The sequence below is a fragment of the Carcharhinus amblyrhynchos genome, chromosome 1 (genome assembly GCF_965287045.1).
Source record: "Carcharhinus amblyrhynchos chromosome 1, sCarAmb.v2.hapA, whole genome shotgun sequence".
Classification (NCBI taxonomy): domain Eukaryota; kingdom Metazoa; phylum Chordata; class Chondrichthyes; order Carcharhiniformes; family Carcharhinidae; genus Carcharhinus; species Carcharhinus amblyrhynchos.
The window spans coordinates 70521656-70538399 of record NC_137324.1 but is presented as its reverse complement, the minus strand read 5'-3'; the positions used below and the strand labels follow the sequence as shown (position 1 = coordinate 70538399).

Here is a 16744-nt window from a genome sequence, read left to right as displayed (position 1 = left end):
ATGAAAGGGCAGCCTTCTGAAAGCTAGTGCTACCAAATAAACCTGTTGGACTTTAACCTGGTGTTGTGAGACTGCTTACTGTGTTTACCCCAGTCCAACACCAGCATCTCCACATTATGGTTTTCATTTCATAGAACACTACAGCACAAACAGGCCCTTCGGCCCACAAGTTGCATCGATCACATCAATACCTACCAATCCATAGACCTATCTAAACCCCCAATCCCATTAAATCCCATATACTCATCCAGAAGTCTTTTAAAAGACCCCAGCGAGTTCGCCTCCGCCACCACTGACGGCAGCCGATTCCATTCACTCACCACCCTCTGAGTGAAAAACTTACCCCTAACATCACTTCTGTACTTGCCTCCCCGCACCTTAAATCTGTGTCCTCTTGTAGCGATCATTTCAACCCGGGGAAATAGCCTCTGAGAATCCACCCTATCTATTCTTCTCAACATTTTATAAACCTCTATCAGGTCGCCTCTCAACCTTCATCTCTCCAGGGAGAAGAGTCCCAGCTCCCTCAACCTATCAACCTATTTCATCACAGACCTTCCCTTTTGTTCTGCTCTTTCCCCTGTGCTTACATAAAACCTGTTGCTTCTTGCTTTTTCTTTTATTGTTCTTATGAAAGAAGCCAAGGGTTTGGCTGCCTAGAGCTGTCAGCCCAATCAGAGGCCAGCAGCTCAACAGTACCACTGTTAATAGTGGCCATTGTTGGTGCTGCACTCACAGAATGAGGGCACATGGATGGCCGGTATTCTCAAAGAGGGTTTGGGGACAGTTGAGACCTAACATTGATTGGTGGTGGGGGTGGTGGTTGTCAGTGGACTGATGAATGGCGGGGCAGGCTTGAAGGGCTAGATGGCCTACCCCTGCTCCTATTTCTTATGTCCTTATGATCTATTAAGGGTCTCCCCATTGACCACAAAGAGCCCAAGAAGAAGGTTTCCTTGCTGGGAAGCTAACAGTTGCCCTGGGCATCTCCCCAGATGATCATTGGCCTCTCCAGCCACTGATTAAGGGCCAGCAGAGGCAGGAAGAAGCCGTAATTGGCCATTTAATTGAGACAATTGAGCATGGGGTGGTATGGGTGGTGCAAAACTTGTTCAGTATCCTTCCCACCATTGGCAAAATGAAACGGCAGTAGTCATGATGTGGAGATGCTGGCGTTGGACTGGGGTGAACACAATAAGAAGTCTGTCAACACCAGTTTAAATCGGTTGGACTTAAACCTGGTGTTGTCAGACTTCTCAAATGGAAAGGCATCAGGTATACAATGTACACACCACCTAACAACACCCCACAAAATCTTGCCAACCTTATCTCTTAGCCTGTTCTCAAAGGACTGGTTAAATTCAGCCTAATAACTCGGGTGAATTTTACAATCCTTGTTGACATATTTGAAGGCAAGAGGCACATAAAATAGTGGGTTGCCAGCCCACTGTGTTCCTGCCCACACCCATCCTGTCCCCATATTACAGCGAGTAAGGTGTCATGTAGTCTGGCTGCCCTTACGCTTGTTGAGGCCCTTAAGTAAACAAGGACCACTACTGTCTCTATTGCAATTTTCCAGTCTGCAGGGAAAAGCAGGAGAATGGAGAACAGCCCTGCAGCTTTAACTGTGTGGGCGACTAGCAGACAGGGAGGGTTACTTTCTTCAGGGGTCCCTTATGTCTATTTGTATCAGAACTCCTCCCCATCCTCCCCTCCAACCCCTAGCCTCTCTAATCCAACCACCTGTGTGTTCCTCACCTATCCCGCACCACCAGGAAGCCTCCCTGCCATTCCTTCTTAAAATCCCCAAAGTTAACTAAAGTCTGGTATCATATTCACCTCTTTTTTGGTACTGCTTGTAGGTGCAGAAATGGCCATTATACTCTTCTGGTGCTACTGGGACTAGATAGGCTCTCCAGAGTGCAACCTGTTGTCTCTAAGTGACAGCCATCCTAGTCTGTTCCAATCAAAACCACCCCAGCTTTTCTGTTGCTATGGAGCATCCAAATTTCACATTGGTGACAGATACCAACTGACCGACCTGTCACTCCTGGGAAGGGGGAGGAGGCAGATAATCTATTCCCCTTAAAATCCAGCCCATCTATTACTCTCCACAGATGCTGTCTGACCTACTGAGTACTTCCAGCAATTTTAGTATTTTTTTCAGCAGGATATAGACAAACTAGTGAAATGCGTAGATATGTGGCAGGTGAAATTTAATACAAGTAAGTATCATGTGCTGTGTTTCATATAAAAACATTCAAATTAGGAACAGGAGTGAGCCACTTGGCCCCCTGAGCCTGCTTCCCCATTCAGTAAGATCATGGCTGATCTGATTGTAATTTTAACCCCACATTCCTCATAGCCCCAATAACCTTTCACCCCATGTCAATCAAGAACTATTTAGTTCTGCCTTAAAAACATTCAAAAACTCCGTTTCCACTGCCTTTTGACGGAAAGATTCTCACAACCCGTAGAGGAAAAATCCTCCTCATCTCTGTCTTAAATGGGTGACCCCTTATTTTTGAACCGTGACCCCTAATTCTAGAATCTCGCACAAGAGGAAATACCTTCTCTCCATCCATCCTGTGAAGAGCCCTCAGGATCTTTTGTTAAGATGAATGAGGAGAGGTAACAAAGCAATAAAGGGGCTACAGGAACCAGGGTGCCCCACTCCCAGTGAAAAGTTTGCAGGGTAAACCTATAAGGACAGCTGGCAGCAGGAGTGAGGGTTTCACCAAAACCAGATGGGTGGGGGCCAGCACGAGGACAGGATGTAGGACCTGCAAGAGCAAGGGGCTACCAAACATTCCATTGAGCTGCAAGGTATCCCAGAATTCGAACTGAACATACCTAGACTGACACACAGAAACAAAAGAATAACATGTCAAGCTTGAAATGAACACACCGGAATACTGCAAAATAAGATACCACTGTCATCTCCTCCCAGGAAAACCTAACCCAGGACATGGGGTGAAAGGCCAGATTACAGAAAATCTGTGATGGTTGATCACCCTAGTAAGAATAAAGAGACTTTGGCTTACGCTTGCACAGATATTTGAAGATGGTAGGATATGTCTACTGAAAATGCATATAACATCCATAGCTTTATGAAGAGAGGCATAGGGTACAAAAAGCACCCTTTTAAAATATCTTTGCATCTCCACTCTCTGTCTCCCATCTATACTTGATCAGCATTGACTGCCTGATCTGCACCATCTACTCCACAAATTCCCTGTGTTCTCTAACCTTTCCAGTTTCCCGCTGCTGTTCAAACATTTAGAATTGTCATTGAGCTCACTGCTTTACCCAATTTCCCTTTATCCCTGTCCGAAGTTAGTTTCTAATTCCTGTCCCAATCCACTCAGTTTGTCCCTATTTGCAGTGAATAAGAGAGAAGTTTTGGAAGCTGTGGCTTTGATGATAAGATACCAAAGATCACCACGACTATTTTCCCTTCCTCCATTTGGTATCACTCCCATGCATATCTGCATGGTTTATTTTGTATTCATCAATTCTATTCCTTTCCTTGACCAGTGCAGGCTCCTTTCTCATAGTAAAAACAAAAGTACTAGAAAAATCCAGCAAGTCAGGCAGCAACTGTGAAGAGAAACAGTTGAATGACTTTTCTTTATTTTTTTTCAACCATGTTTAAAAATTTGACTTGAGCAGAAAGAGAGGAGCATAAATACTTACAGCACAGAAAAAGGCCATTTGATCCATCATGTCAACGTTGGCCAAAAATGAGCTATCCAGCCTAAGTAAGAACATAAGAAATAGGAGCAAGAGTAGGCCATCTAGCCCTTTGAGCCTGCCCCACCATTCAATAAGATCATGGCTGATCTGAAGTGGATCAGTTCCACTTTCCCGCTTTCTCCCCATAACCCTTAATTCCACAACCCTTAATTCCACCTAATTCCACCTTCCATCTTTTGGTCTGTGCCCTTGTAGATTATGACACTTCAAGTACAGATCCAAATACTTGTTTTCAAATGAGAGAAGGGATTTTGCTTCGACTACATGTTCAGGTATTGACTTTCTGCCCCCGACACTCCACCTTCTAGGTGAAGAATCTTATCCTCATCTTCCCTCGAAACCTTCAACCAATTACTTTAAATCTATTCTCCCTGGATATTGACTGCATATTGGCCAGTAAGTCATGAGGATTATTTCTGGGATGTTGAACTTGAGTGGCTTCCTATGCTAACACACATTGAATCTCCTGATGTCCACAAGGAAACATTCTCCTCAAAGAACACCATTTGCTAACAGCAAACAAAGCAGTGCAAGGGGCCAAAAAAAGACATGCACTCATCTGAAATCCCATAGTCCCTACTGGAACACACTTGCACCCTACAAACTGGCATTAGCCCCACCTCTCAATGACATTCCTCCTGATTGATGGAGGACGTGGTGGCACAGTCGTTGGCACTGCTGCTTCACAGCTCCAGAGACCTGGGTTCAATTCTCGGCTTGGGTCACTGTCTGTGTGGAGTTTGCACCTTTTCCCCGTGTCTGTGAGGGTTTCCTTCCTATGCAACATTTCCTCCCACAATCCAAAGACCCCTGATAACCTTTTGCTCCATTGTTTATCCAAAATCGATCTTCTTCTCCCTTAAAGATATTCAAAGACTCCACCTCAACTACCTTTTGAGGAACAGAGTTCCAAAGTCTCATGACCCTCTTAAATAGACAACATTGTATTTTTTTAAAAATGACCTCTGGTTCGAGATTTTCCCACAAAAGGAAACATCCTCTCCACATGCAACTTTTCAAGATATGTTTTAATCAAGTCGCCTCTTACTCTTCTATAGTCCAGCAAATATAAGCCTAGCCTGTCTAGCCTTCCCTCTTAAAACCACCTTCCCATTCCAGATTAATTGCTGATACAATGCAGGTACAAAGACCCATATCCTAATAACTGGTGGACAGTATCAAATGGCATGTCCCTTTGTTAGTAATAAGCAGAATACTAACTCTACCCAACCAGGCCATGTCTGAAAAGCTCAGAACATAACGTCTAACATTAGATGTGATTCATTGATTGGACAACACTTGCTGAACAATCCCAAGAATTACATTTATAACCAAATTAAGCATTAGTTGGGCTCCCAGTGTGGCTCACTTACAGTTGCTCGAAGATATATCTATTCATAAGAAAGAACTATACTTTGCAAGTAGAAACAGCATGTCATCATTGCATCTTTATTGAGTTAAACAAAAGTGTGAGGCATAATAGTTCCTTGGTATATTCTTCATCGCTACATCTCAACCAAAATCAACCAATCAGTAACCTCTTCTCATGCAGTCCAAATTGTGGCAGTCTTGCATCTGACCTGATAAGTGCAAGATGAAAAGCTTCAAAGCCTTTTTTCTTTTTCAACAATACCTTGCTTTTCATTGAATGTGTATCCAACATTCATTGGAACATGGCAAATGAGGTCAGATTTAATGTCTCATCTGAAGGAGATTAAAACACAGCGATGGCTCTGCACTGCATTAAAATGTGACTTAGTTTACTTGCTGAGTCTTGTAGAGGATATCGAATATTCAAACTTTGAACTCTGAAACATACCAACTAATCTAAGGTAACACCAAGTAATTTTACACGATCAAATAACATTACTGTGTAAATGCACCCGACTATTCAACCAGGGAAAACTAATGCAAAAGTGAATTATTGTGCATCATGATAAATTGTTTATTCACAATAACATAAAAGCAGAAACAATATCTGACATATCAAAAGTATTTGAATTTATAAATAAAACATATTTTATGATATACCATAAAATCCAAGCAGTCAATGGTTTAGAATTTACTGTTGGTGAAACCAAGTGAACACTTAATTTCTCTGTAGGACATTCCTCTGTTTCAGGACTGGCATAAACCTATTTGTTCAATAACAAATATCTCAGCTAAACTGGCAAGCAGAGAAATATCACACAAATTTGTTAAGTATTCATCTACCTATATCACAAATAGTACAATCTACATACATTCAAGCATTCTGAACAACATAAAAGATTTGGCAAATTCACACATTAAAATACAATTGAAAAAACCATTACATTGTAAAAACAGAATCTTCATATTACAATTTTTTTACTAAATAAGTCAGATAAAAGAAGATTGTATTCATGAAGCATGCTATAGTTAATGCGCAAATCAGCAATCAAATTCAGAAAATGAAGAGCTACGTTGTGAGTTTTGGTTTTCCTGAACTTGCTGGATGGTTCACACTGTCCTTCTATTTGCTTTGCAAAAATGGCATTCTTAATTTCTCCAATATTGTTAAGAACTCACTGGATTTGTACATTAATTACCCATTAAACTCACCGCAAAAGGTTAAGGCTCATATTAACAGTGTGGGTACATTTTCAATGACGTTTACTATTAGTGCAATGTTGATGAAACTCTGCAACTCAGAGAAAATCTAAACTGCTCAGTTTCACTTATGTGAATTAGTTCATTTTGGAGATTGAAGATTAAAAACTTAGTTTTCTTTCCTACCACTTTTGTTCCTCTCCCAATGCAATGATTATTTCCCTCTCTATAGTCAAATTGACTCTAATTCACCCTCTTCTTGTTTCTCTGTTTCATTCACAATCTCTAAATCCCATTGATAAAGGGGTTATACTTCCAGCTCCATCATTTACTCAGATCCTACTTCCAAAAAGTTACCATGCAGAGAAAAGTCAATGGTATATATTATAAGTTGCTCTACACCAGCAAGATTTGACCCATTGAATTACGTTTAAGAGTTGGATGCATAATTTAATAATATCTGAACAAATCAGAGGGAACATTGCTGGCATCTGGTTTTTCAGAGCTCTATTCTTGTCACTGCATAGATTACAGTGTATGTAACATTACATATAATACGCACTGATATATGCGTATTATATGTAACGCAATATGAATACCTTTCAATGCCATTTTTGAATTATAAATAATATAAATAAGAAATTAAAACAAAAGAATATGTTACATCTTTCTAAAATTAGGAAGAGATGACAAGTACATGCTGTAGATGTTTGTTTTCACAAACTGATGATCTATAAGAAAGCACACTCATCTAAAAAGGAACACCTTGTATTTTTACAAACTGATATTTCATTTACCTTGCTCATATTGAATTCAACAAGCACAGACTTTCAAGGATACAGATTTGAATTGGTAAAGCTGCCTAGTTCCTTAATTAACACAAATGTACTTGTAGTAGCTGCCTGTCAGAAGGTTACTGAGGTATAAAATATCATGTTGGAGCTAATGAGCAATTTAAGGGCAATGGAATTAAAGTGTCAAGTTACTAGTTACGACACCAAGAAATGTTGCTCTCCTAGAATCCAGTGCCTGCTGCCTTGGCAAACAGCCTTGCAAGTTCCTGTAAAAATTATGCTTTTATTGCATAGTTTGCTGAATAGGTATTAATTCATTGGAAGACAACTAACAGATATTGATCACTGCCTCAGTATTAAATGGACCCTGCATCGATGCAAGCCTCTCACCACATTAAAGCTCCCTGAATTTTCATTTCACCGTTTTTTCTAATCAGGCTCTCCGTTAGTGCCATTTGTGGTCTGCCATAAGCAGATTGGCTTTGTTAACTCTTGAGCTTCCCATTCTCTGATGTTTAAACTGACTTTACCCTCGAAACCACTTGGGAATCATTTTCTGAAATTTGTAGGAAGACGACTGAATGTTTTGGACTGGAAATGGGCTTGTGGACCTAGAATGGGCAAAGACAGACAACAAGTGAGAAGACTTATTTTAACCAATTAAGGAGTTGGAGAAGTTGTCAAGAGTGGAAAAGCGTAACTAAAATCAAAATATTAGTATCAAATCAAATTTTCTCCAAGTAAAGTAGCTTCAAATAATGCACAAGTTCACTTATTTAACCAATTTAAATCCACTCCTGTGCGATCTGCAATACAATATAATTAAACATAATATTCCTTTTGTCGGAAGACATATGACATGAAAATATCCTGCTAGGAAAGAGACTCAACTTAAACATTTTAAATAATGTTTAAATTGACAGCCCTCAACAAATCCTGTATTATTTTCATTCAAGATAAGTGCAGTGAATAACGGTCACTTATACCAACAGAGAAAAAAGCAAGAAGATTGTTAAAAACAAAGGCCAGAATTTTCCAGTCCTGCCCACGGTGGGAATCGCAATGGGCAGGACGGAAAATTTGATGGACCAGCCAAAGGTCCGTTGACTTTGAGCAGGAATTTCTAGTCCCATGTGGGTAGGACCGGAAAATCCTGACTAAAGAATGCAGAAAAAGAGGGTCACAAAAAGGGTTATGGAAATTTGGCACAAATAAATATAAAACATTAAACATTCAGAACATAAGGATGCAATGAACTAAATTGGCAAAAGGAAAATATAAAGGCCATCCCAGGATCTATAGTAGATCCGCAATTTTCAATACCTACAGCACATAGCAAAGTAATTAAAACTCTAGCACAATCCAGAAATATACAGCTAGAATTGTAGTATCTAAATCTAAAATAAATATACAATGGCTTTACAAATCACCAATCAATTGGACCTCTCTACACAGGTAAAAAAGGAACAATTTTAAACATTGGTGAGATCTCAACCCCCCAATCTCAATGTGCCTTAGAGCAAGAAAATCTGTGGGAACTTCATTAAGTGGATGACATTTTTTGAACTGTAATCAATTCGCTAAAAGGCTGGAATTCCCAAGTTTCTAGTCAGCAATGTACTTAAGCTGAGCTACCATGTGATTGATTTTATTTACCTTTTGAAAGTGAGCAGTAAGCCTCTAAGTTGTATAAATATTTGCTGCTAAGCAGAAGAATGATAAACACCGACTCATTAGAAGACTCTCTCAGGACAATGTCAAATAACCAGTAATTATGGCTTTACCGTATCCCAAGAACAAAAATAAGCCTATGTCATTAATTAAAAGTCTTCAACATTTTCTTTTTTACTGCTATGGTTCTCAAATACAATTTTCAGGGGTAAGCTTAAAAGTTAACCATTTTAGATTAAACTCTACTTCTTCAGAGAAACCCAAAAGAATGACATTAGATGCAAGCTATAACTCAGTAGTAGCACTCTTACAATCTTATGACTCAAGGGTAAGTTCCAATCCCACTCCAAAGGCTTGAGTACATAGTCTAGGCTGACACTTCAGTGTTGCACTTTTGGAAGCATTTAAAGCTCGTAGATGTTAATGTTCAAAGGGATTTGGGTGTCCCCACACAAGGAATGCAGAAGGTTAGCTTGCAAGTACTAAAAACAATTAGTATGTTGGCCTTTATTACATGCAAATTGGCATACATGCATAAAGAAATCTTGCTAGAAAATACAGAACTTTGGTGAGACTACACCTGAAATACTTTACGTAGTTTTGGTCTTTATATCTAAGAAAGGATATACTTGCATTAGAGGCAATGCAGCAAGGGTTCACTACATTGGTTTCTGGGATGAGTGGGTTGGCATACAATGATAGCCTGATTAAATTAGGCCTATATTCTCTGGAGTTAAGAAGAATGAGAGGTGACCTGAAACATACAAGATTGAAGGAGCTTGAAAGGTTAGATAGTGAGTATTATTTTTCCTTTGCTAGGGAATCTAGAACACAAGGGCACAATCTCAAGTTAAGAGACTAATCATTTAGGACTGGGATGAGAAGACACTTTTCCACGTAAAAGGTTGTGAATCTTTGGAATTCTCTACACACAAGGTTGTGGATGACTTACCATTGAATATGTTTAAGGCTGAGATAGACAGGAAATCAAGGGACACGGGCAAGAAAATGAAGTTGAGGCAGACGATGGGTCTTAATCATAATGAATGATGGAGCTAGCTGGAGATTCCACGTGGTCTACCCCAGCTCCTATTTCTTATGTGCCATAATTTAGATGTTAAACCAAATACACCATTTCAGTGATATCAGCACATCTTACATTGCATTATTTGGAAGAGAGCAGCAGAATTATCTCTAGTGTCTGGACAATATTTATCCCTTCACCAAGATCACTAAAATAGATTATTGGGTAATTATTGCACTGCCATTTGAGAGATGTTGGTATGTGTGAATTGGTTGCAGTGTTTCTGACAACAGTGACTACACTTCAGAAGTATTTAAGTGATTGTAAAGGACTTTGGGACATTCCGAGATTATAAAACATGATATATAAATGGAAGTCAATTCCATGGAACCTAGAAGATTCTTTATTTGTCTTTGCATTTAATGATTCTCTAATAAAATCCCAGTTATGCACAAGTTTGAAATTTGTAATTTTGGAAAGCACAGGATCTTTAGCCAAAGAAGGCAAAAGTGATTCCTCTGTTAGATTCTGGAAGTGAAATTTCACCATATTATGAGAGGACATATTATGAGGGCAGCACGGTGGCACAGTGGTTAGCACTGCTGCCTCAGCACCAGGGACCCAGGTTCAATTCCAGCCTTGGGTCACCATTTGTGTGGAGTTTGCATTTTCTCCCCTTGTCTACATGGGCTTCCTCTGGATGCTCCAGTTTCCTCCCACAGTCCAAAGATGTGCAGAATAGATTGATTGGCCAGGCTAAATTGACCCTAATGTCATAGGGATTGGCAGGGTGAATATGTGGAATTACAGGAATAGGGGCTGGGTGAGATTGTGGTTGGTGCAGACTTGATGGGCCAAATGGCCTCCTCCAGCACTGCAGGGATTTTATGATTCTATGACTGAAACTGAAAATAAAATTGAAACAATGAAATCCACACAGATAAAGAAATTGAAAATATTCATAATGTAGCAAATATAGTTTCAGTTAACATGTAAACATTGCATCGGAGTTTTCAGAAAGGATTACCAATCCTACATGGTTCTTTGCCTCAATTTAGATTCTTGATTTGTTTTGTCACGTGTATTAGTATACAGTGAAAAGTATTGTTTCTTGCGTGCTATATAGACAAAGCATATAGTACAGAGAAAAGGAGAGAGTGCAGAATATAGTGTTATAGTCATAGCTAGGGTGTAGCGAAAGCTTAATATATGGAGGCCCATTCAAAAGTCTGATGGCAGCAGGAAGAAGCTGTTCTTGAGTCGATTGGTATGTGACCTCAGACTTTTATATCTTTTTCCCGACAGAAGAAGGTGGAAGAGAGTATGTCTGGATGCATGGAGTCCTTGATTATGATGGTGGCTTTTCCAAGGCAGCAGGAAGTGTAGATAGAGTCAGGGGATAGGAGGCTGGTTTGCATGATGGACTGGACTTTGGTCACAACATTTCTAGTTTCTTGAGGTCTTGGATGGAGCAGGAGCCATACCAAGCTGTGATACAACCGGGAATAATGCTTTCTATGGTGCAACTGTAAAAGTTGGTGAGAGTCGTAGTGGACATGCCATATTTTGTTAGCCTCCTGAGAAAGTAGAGGAGTTGGCAGCGTTGGTTAGACAGAAACATGCAATTTTTGGAGAGGGGAATGGAGATCTTCAAAACAACAATAAACCTACATCTGCTTATTAAACAACTGGATTGTAATTGTTCAAATTAATTTTAGAAAAAGATCCTCATGGTTAAGAGATGAAAAGAGTATTATTTCATCAGTTCAGTCCATATCTGAACGCAAATTCTGAATTAAAAGTCAACACTAATTTACACCATTCAATTCTTCTGAGGCTCATGCATGATCTACCATATCCTTGGCTTACACAAGTAAACATTTATATTTTGATAGAAAATTGTCTAGGTAAGATTTTGGTATTTTCCCAACGTAAGACTTGTTCATGAAACAAATAATACAGAATTTGTAAGACAAGGGTGCTACACTGTCTTTCTGAATGTCTGATAGGAATTAAAAATTACAGTACCCCACATTGTTCGATACTTGTCCTCATCACCTTCGATGGGTGGCTGGGTTAATAGGTGATGATGGTGATGTGCAAAATCTGTGGGATAATTCGAACTAGAGGCAGAAATTCCTAGACTGATGCCAGTCACACCAATTCCAGCACGATCTGCAAAGAAAATTCTAAAGTATCGGTAACATTGAGTGGCTTTAGCTTCCTTTGGTAAACAAAAACAGCTTTGATCCTATCATATTATATAGAAACATAAGAGATAGGTGCAGAAAAAAGCTACATGGTCCCTCAAGGCTGCCCTGGAATTCAATAAGATCATGGCTGATCTTTGATCTCAACTCAACCTTCCCAATTCCCTTGATTCCCAAAAATCCATCATTCTTGATTGTGCTCAGCATAATTGAGAATTCACAACTCTGGGGAGAACAATTCCAAAAATTCACAACCCTCCGAATGAGGACATTTCTCCTTACCCTGGTCTTAAATGTTCATTACCTTATCCTAGAACCCATAATTCTAGATTTTGCAGCCTGGGGAAACAATCTCTCAGAGTTTGGGGTGGCACGGCGGTTAGCACTGCTGCCTCACAGCGCAAAAGACCTGGGTTTGATTCCCGGCTTAGGTCACTGTCTGTGTGGAGTTTGCACATTCTCCTCGTGTCTGCATGGGTTTCCTCCAGGTGCTCTGGTTTCCTCCCACAGTCCAAAGATGTGTGGGTTAGATTGATTGGCCATGGTGAATTGCCACTTATTGTTAGGGGGATTAGTAGTGTAGTGTAAATATGTGGGGTTATAGGGATAGGGCCTGGGTGGATTGTGGTCAGTTCTGACCTGCTGGGCCGAATGGCCTCTTTCTGCACTATGGGATTCAAGGAATTTTATGTATTTCATTTGATGACATTTCATTCTTCTAAATTCCAGGGAAGATAGGCCCATTCTTATTCATTCTCTCCTCACAGGTCAACTCTCCCATCCCAGGAATCAAACTGGTGAGACATTCCATTCATTCCACCTAAGTTAAGTGACACCAAAACTGTACACAGCACTTCAGGTGTGGTCTCACCAAATTCCTGTACAATTACAGCAAGGCTTTTTCACTCTTATGCTTCAATCTCATTGCAACGAAAGCTAGCCTGCCAATACTTTCTTAACAAGTTGCTGTAGATTTTTTTTTAATTCATTCATGGGACATGGGCATCACTGGCTGGCCCATCCCTAGTTGTCCTTGGAGGGCAATTGAGAATTAACTACATTACTGTGACTGGAGTCACATGTAGGCCAGACCAGGTAAGGATAGTAGATTTCCTTCTCTAAAAGGACAGTAGTGAACCCCATGGGTTTTTCCAACAATCGACAATGGTTTCATGGTCATCAGTAGACTGTTTATTCCCAATTTTTTTTATTGAATTCAAATTCCATCATCCGCCATGGTGGAATTCAAACCCAGGTCCCCAGAAAATTACCTGTGTTCCTGGATTAATAGTCTAGCGATAATACCACTGGGCCATCACCTCCCCCTGCATTTTAGTGGTCTACATGATTCATGTACTATAACATCCAAATTCCTCCAAATATCAATATTTCTCATCTTTCATCTCAGAATTACATATAAATCATTACTGTCTGTGTGGAGGTTGCACATTCTCCCGGTGTTTGAGTGAGTTTTCTCTGGATTCTCCAGTTTCCTCCCACACTCCAAAGGTGTGCTGATGAGGTGGATTGGCTGTGCTAAATTGCCCCTTTGTGTCAAGGGGATCAGCGGATAATGGTTAGAGGGACAGGACCTGGGTTGGATTGTTGTCAGTGCAGGCTTGATGGGCCAAATGGCCTCCTTCTGCACTGTAGGGATTCTATGTTTCTATACCACAGATAGAAGTCATATAATCCAACCGGTTCATGCTAGTGCATCTCCTTAATATCCTCCTAATCCCAAGTGCTGCTCTGTTCCCATGTCACTTTTGTCCTCTTTCCTTCAATCAGCTATTTAATCTGTTGTTAAATGTTGGCATGGCCTCTGACTTAATCACTGACATTCGTACTTTGTGCCATATACCCAAGCCCTCTTGTATAAAACGTTTCTCCTGCTCTCAGTCCTATCTCCTTCAACCATTAGTCTCATTTTGTGACACCCTTCATACTAGATCCTGTAATAATTGGAAGCAATCTGTTCCTATCAACTCTTACATCCTTCCAGAAATTCAAACACATTTAGAAATTGCCCCATAATTTCCTCTTTCCTACTGAAAATCACTCTACTTTTTCAGGTAGTTCATTATTTTTACATTTTTTATACTAGGTAGAGTCCCAGTGAATTTTCCTTGTAACCTTTCTATTGTGCTGTGTCCCCAAATCATCGATGTACATCAAAACTACCCTTGAGAAACTACCTTCTATTTCCTCCCATCGAACCAATTATATCATTTAAATAAAATTGTCTTAAATCTATCACTCTTAATGTGATAACAGCCTGATATGAGTACCAGGTTTTAAAGGAATTAATTAAATAAAATGGCACAATAAATTACCGTAGAGCTGGCACATCAGCCATTAGCTGATACACATCATTACATTTCCCTTTATGTCCATCTTCTTTATATTTACACTGATGGACTGATCAGCTATAAGTTCATTCATCTGAGCGTATGAGCCACTACAGGACATTGGACGGGGACATCCAGTGGGAATATAGGCCTATTGAATTTGTCTCCATCTATCACAATTAATGTTTTAGATGTTTGTGATCAGACCCCCACCTCAAAATAACCAGACATTGCAAACACATAATAGAATCTCAGGAAGGCAGGATCAACCTTTAAAGCAAATCTTAACTGGGACAACTTGGTTTGTAAGCTTTGTACATTCTGTAGCTAGATGAACAAAGTATTCGCTATCTGGCTGGAATTTACCCATTCTAGCTAGGATAGGGCTGGATAATGTGGCAGGCCTTTCCATTTTTCCATTGCATTCGGTGGGACCAGAAGATCCTGTCGGAAGGAGGGGCCAGAAAATTCTGGTTTTTGCGTTTGTTATATGCCAGTTTAGGTGCTTGAGAGATGTGAATCATAGAATCCCTACAGTGCAGAAGGGGGCCAGTTGGCCCATCAGGACTGTGCCAACAACAATCCCACCCAGGCCCTACCCCTATAACCTCATGTGGAAGCAATATGTTATTCAGTATTATTCTTCTTGCATGGTTTGCTTGCATTCATCATAACAAATTTCAATTCAATAGAAACTTCAGAAGCTAAATGTTATGTATCTACCATTTTTTCTACAATAAATCGACAATTAATGTTTTATTCATAAAATGAGAAAAATAAACTTCTTACTTTATTTTTAAATCTTTTTCAGCACGGTACAGCAACACAACACTAGGCCGCAAAAGCTCAACCTTCCGATAATCAACTTAAAAATGTCACTAGACTATCTAATGTCCTAAACAAAACCAATTAGTGGTTCTTATTCAAACTTCCAATCTTGGCATATTGGAGATCATTCTTTCAAACTGATGTTCCTAGTCAGGGCGGTATATCTGAGCGTCTATTATCTGCATCTTTCTATTTATGTAAATTAATTGGTGAAAAATTTAATGGACTCAATGCCTAAATCCCTAATAAAAAAAATTATGGGTATGATTTTAACCTCTAATATGTCTAAGATAACAGCACCATCTTCTCTGGTGATACTTACACTTCCACATCAGCAACAGATCCATTTACTTAGGATAATAGGAAATTATTTTGTTAAGGACTCCATTAAGAATCTTTTTCCTCAATTTCTCCCTTTCTCACTGGGATGCTGCTCAATGGGCACTAAAGAGCCACAAATTACATACCCAAATGGCCACTGTTCATTTCTTAGCATAGATGTTGAATTGTGCCAGGGTATTTAATAGTGGGGGAGGTCTTATGGCACAGTGGGTAGCATCCCTGCCTCTGAGCTGGAAGCTCCAGGTTCAAGTCCCACCCTAAGATTTGATGGTCAAGAAAGATTGAGTCTGTCAATTGTCTGTTTAATTGGAATTTGTCATGGTGAATGCAAGCAAACCATGCAAGAAGAATAATACTGAATAATATTGCTTCAAACAAGCGAGTGGCAAGAGTGAGAGAGACTCCTGGTTAGATATGCTTGATGTGGGTGGTGCCCCTCAAGCTACAAGCACCTGACAACAGACTAATGACCTGTTCGGGGAATTATTAGCTGTGGAAACAGATGCAATTCTGCCTTAGTGCACCACTAGGTGTGGGAAGAAAATTGGAATGGAATTAAACAGTAGCAATCATTACAACTGAACATTATTTTGCTCTAAATTTCACTTGTGTATTTTCAAGTTTAACAGTGGTCATTGGGTAACAATCAGAAGACAATATTCTAAAGGTCTGCAGTGAGGTAGCTCTGGAATTCACGCAAATACTCTTTGGTTTCTGATGAAATATATGTTTAGAAGAGCGCTGCTTGTCTACCTGTCAAGGAAGCTCGCCGTGTCCGAGTGTGGCTGGCATAGTCCATTGGTGTAAAAGACCGTTTGAATGGTGTATCAGACTGAAATGGAACACATTTTGCAACAGTTAATGGTCAAAGTATTCAGCTCAATTCAGAAATTCCTAATTTAAAGAAACCATTCAATTTGAATCTTCAACTATCTGTTCAACAAAGGTGTTTTCAAAGACTTCAAACACCAGTTTTTAATTGGAGTCGTGTAAACTTACCCAATTCACAAAATATTAACAGACTCATGGTCCTACTTTGAACAGTGTGCCACTGATAGCAGTTAAGGGTAGGCTGAAATATTGCATTAATTTCCTCTTTGATTGGATAACAATACCCCATTAAAAATACCCCCATTGAAAAATAATTTAGCTATTTAAAGGAAGAATATATATAGCAGCATTCTCAACCTCATCATATCC

The 16744-nt window shown here is 39.7% G+C and overlaps 1 protein-coding gene across 5 annotated transcripts in view; it reads right to left on the bottom strand.

The window, feature by feature from the left end:
• Nucleotides 1-5186: 5186 nt before the first annotated feature.
• The window catches only part of fam149a (family with sequence similarity 149 member A), a 125379-nt gene continuing 113821 nt past the window's right edge, over nt 5187-16744 (bottom strand). For 4 of the 5 annotated variants that reach the window (XM_080186663.1, XM_080186672.1, XM_080186689.1 and 1 more), the window contains exons 14-16: nt 16298-16376; nt 11845-11991; nt 5187-7732 (exon numbers count right to left, since the gene is read on the bottom strand). In XM_080186663.1, coding sequence (XP_080042789.1) covers nt 7671-7732; nt 11845-11991; nt 16298-16376 — 288 coding nt within the window. In that variant the 3' untranslated portion in view covers nt 5187-7670. The remainder of the gene's footprint in view (nt 7733-11844; nt 11992-16297; nt 16377-16744) is intronic. The other variant, XM_080186681.1, reaches the window with a different exon arrangement.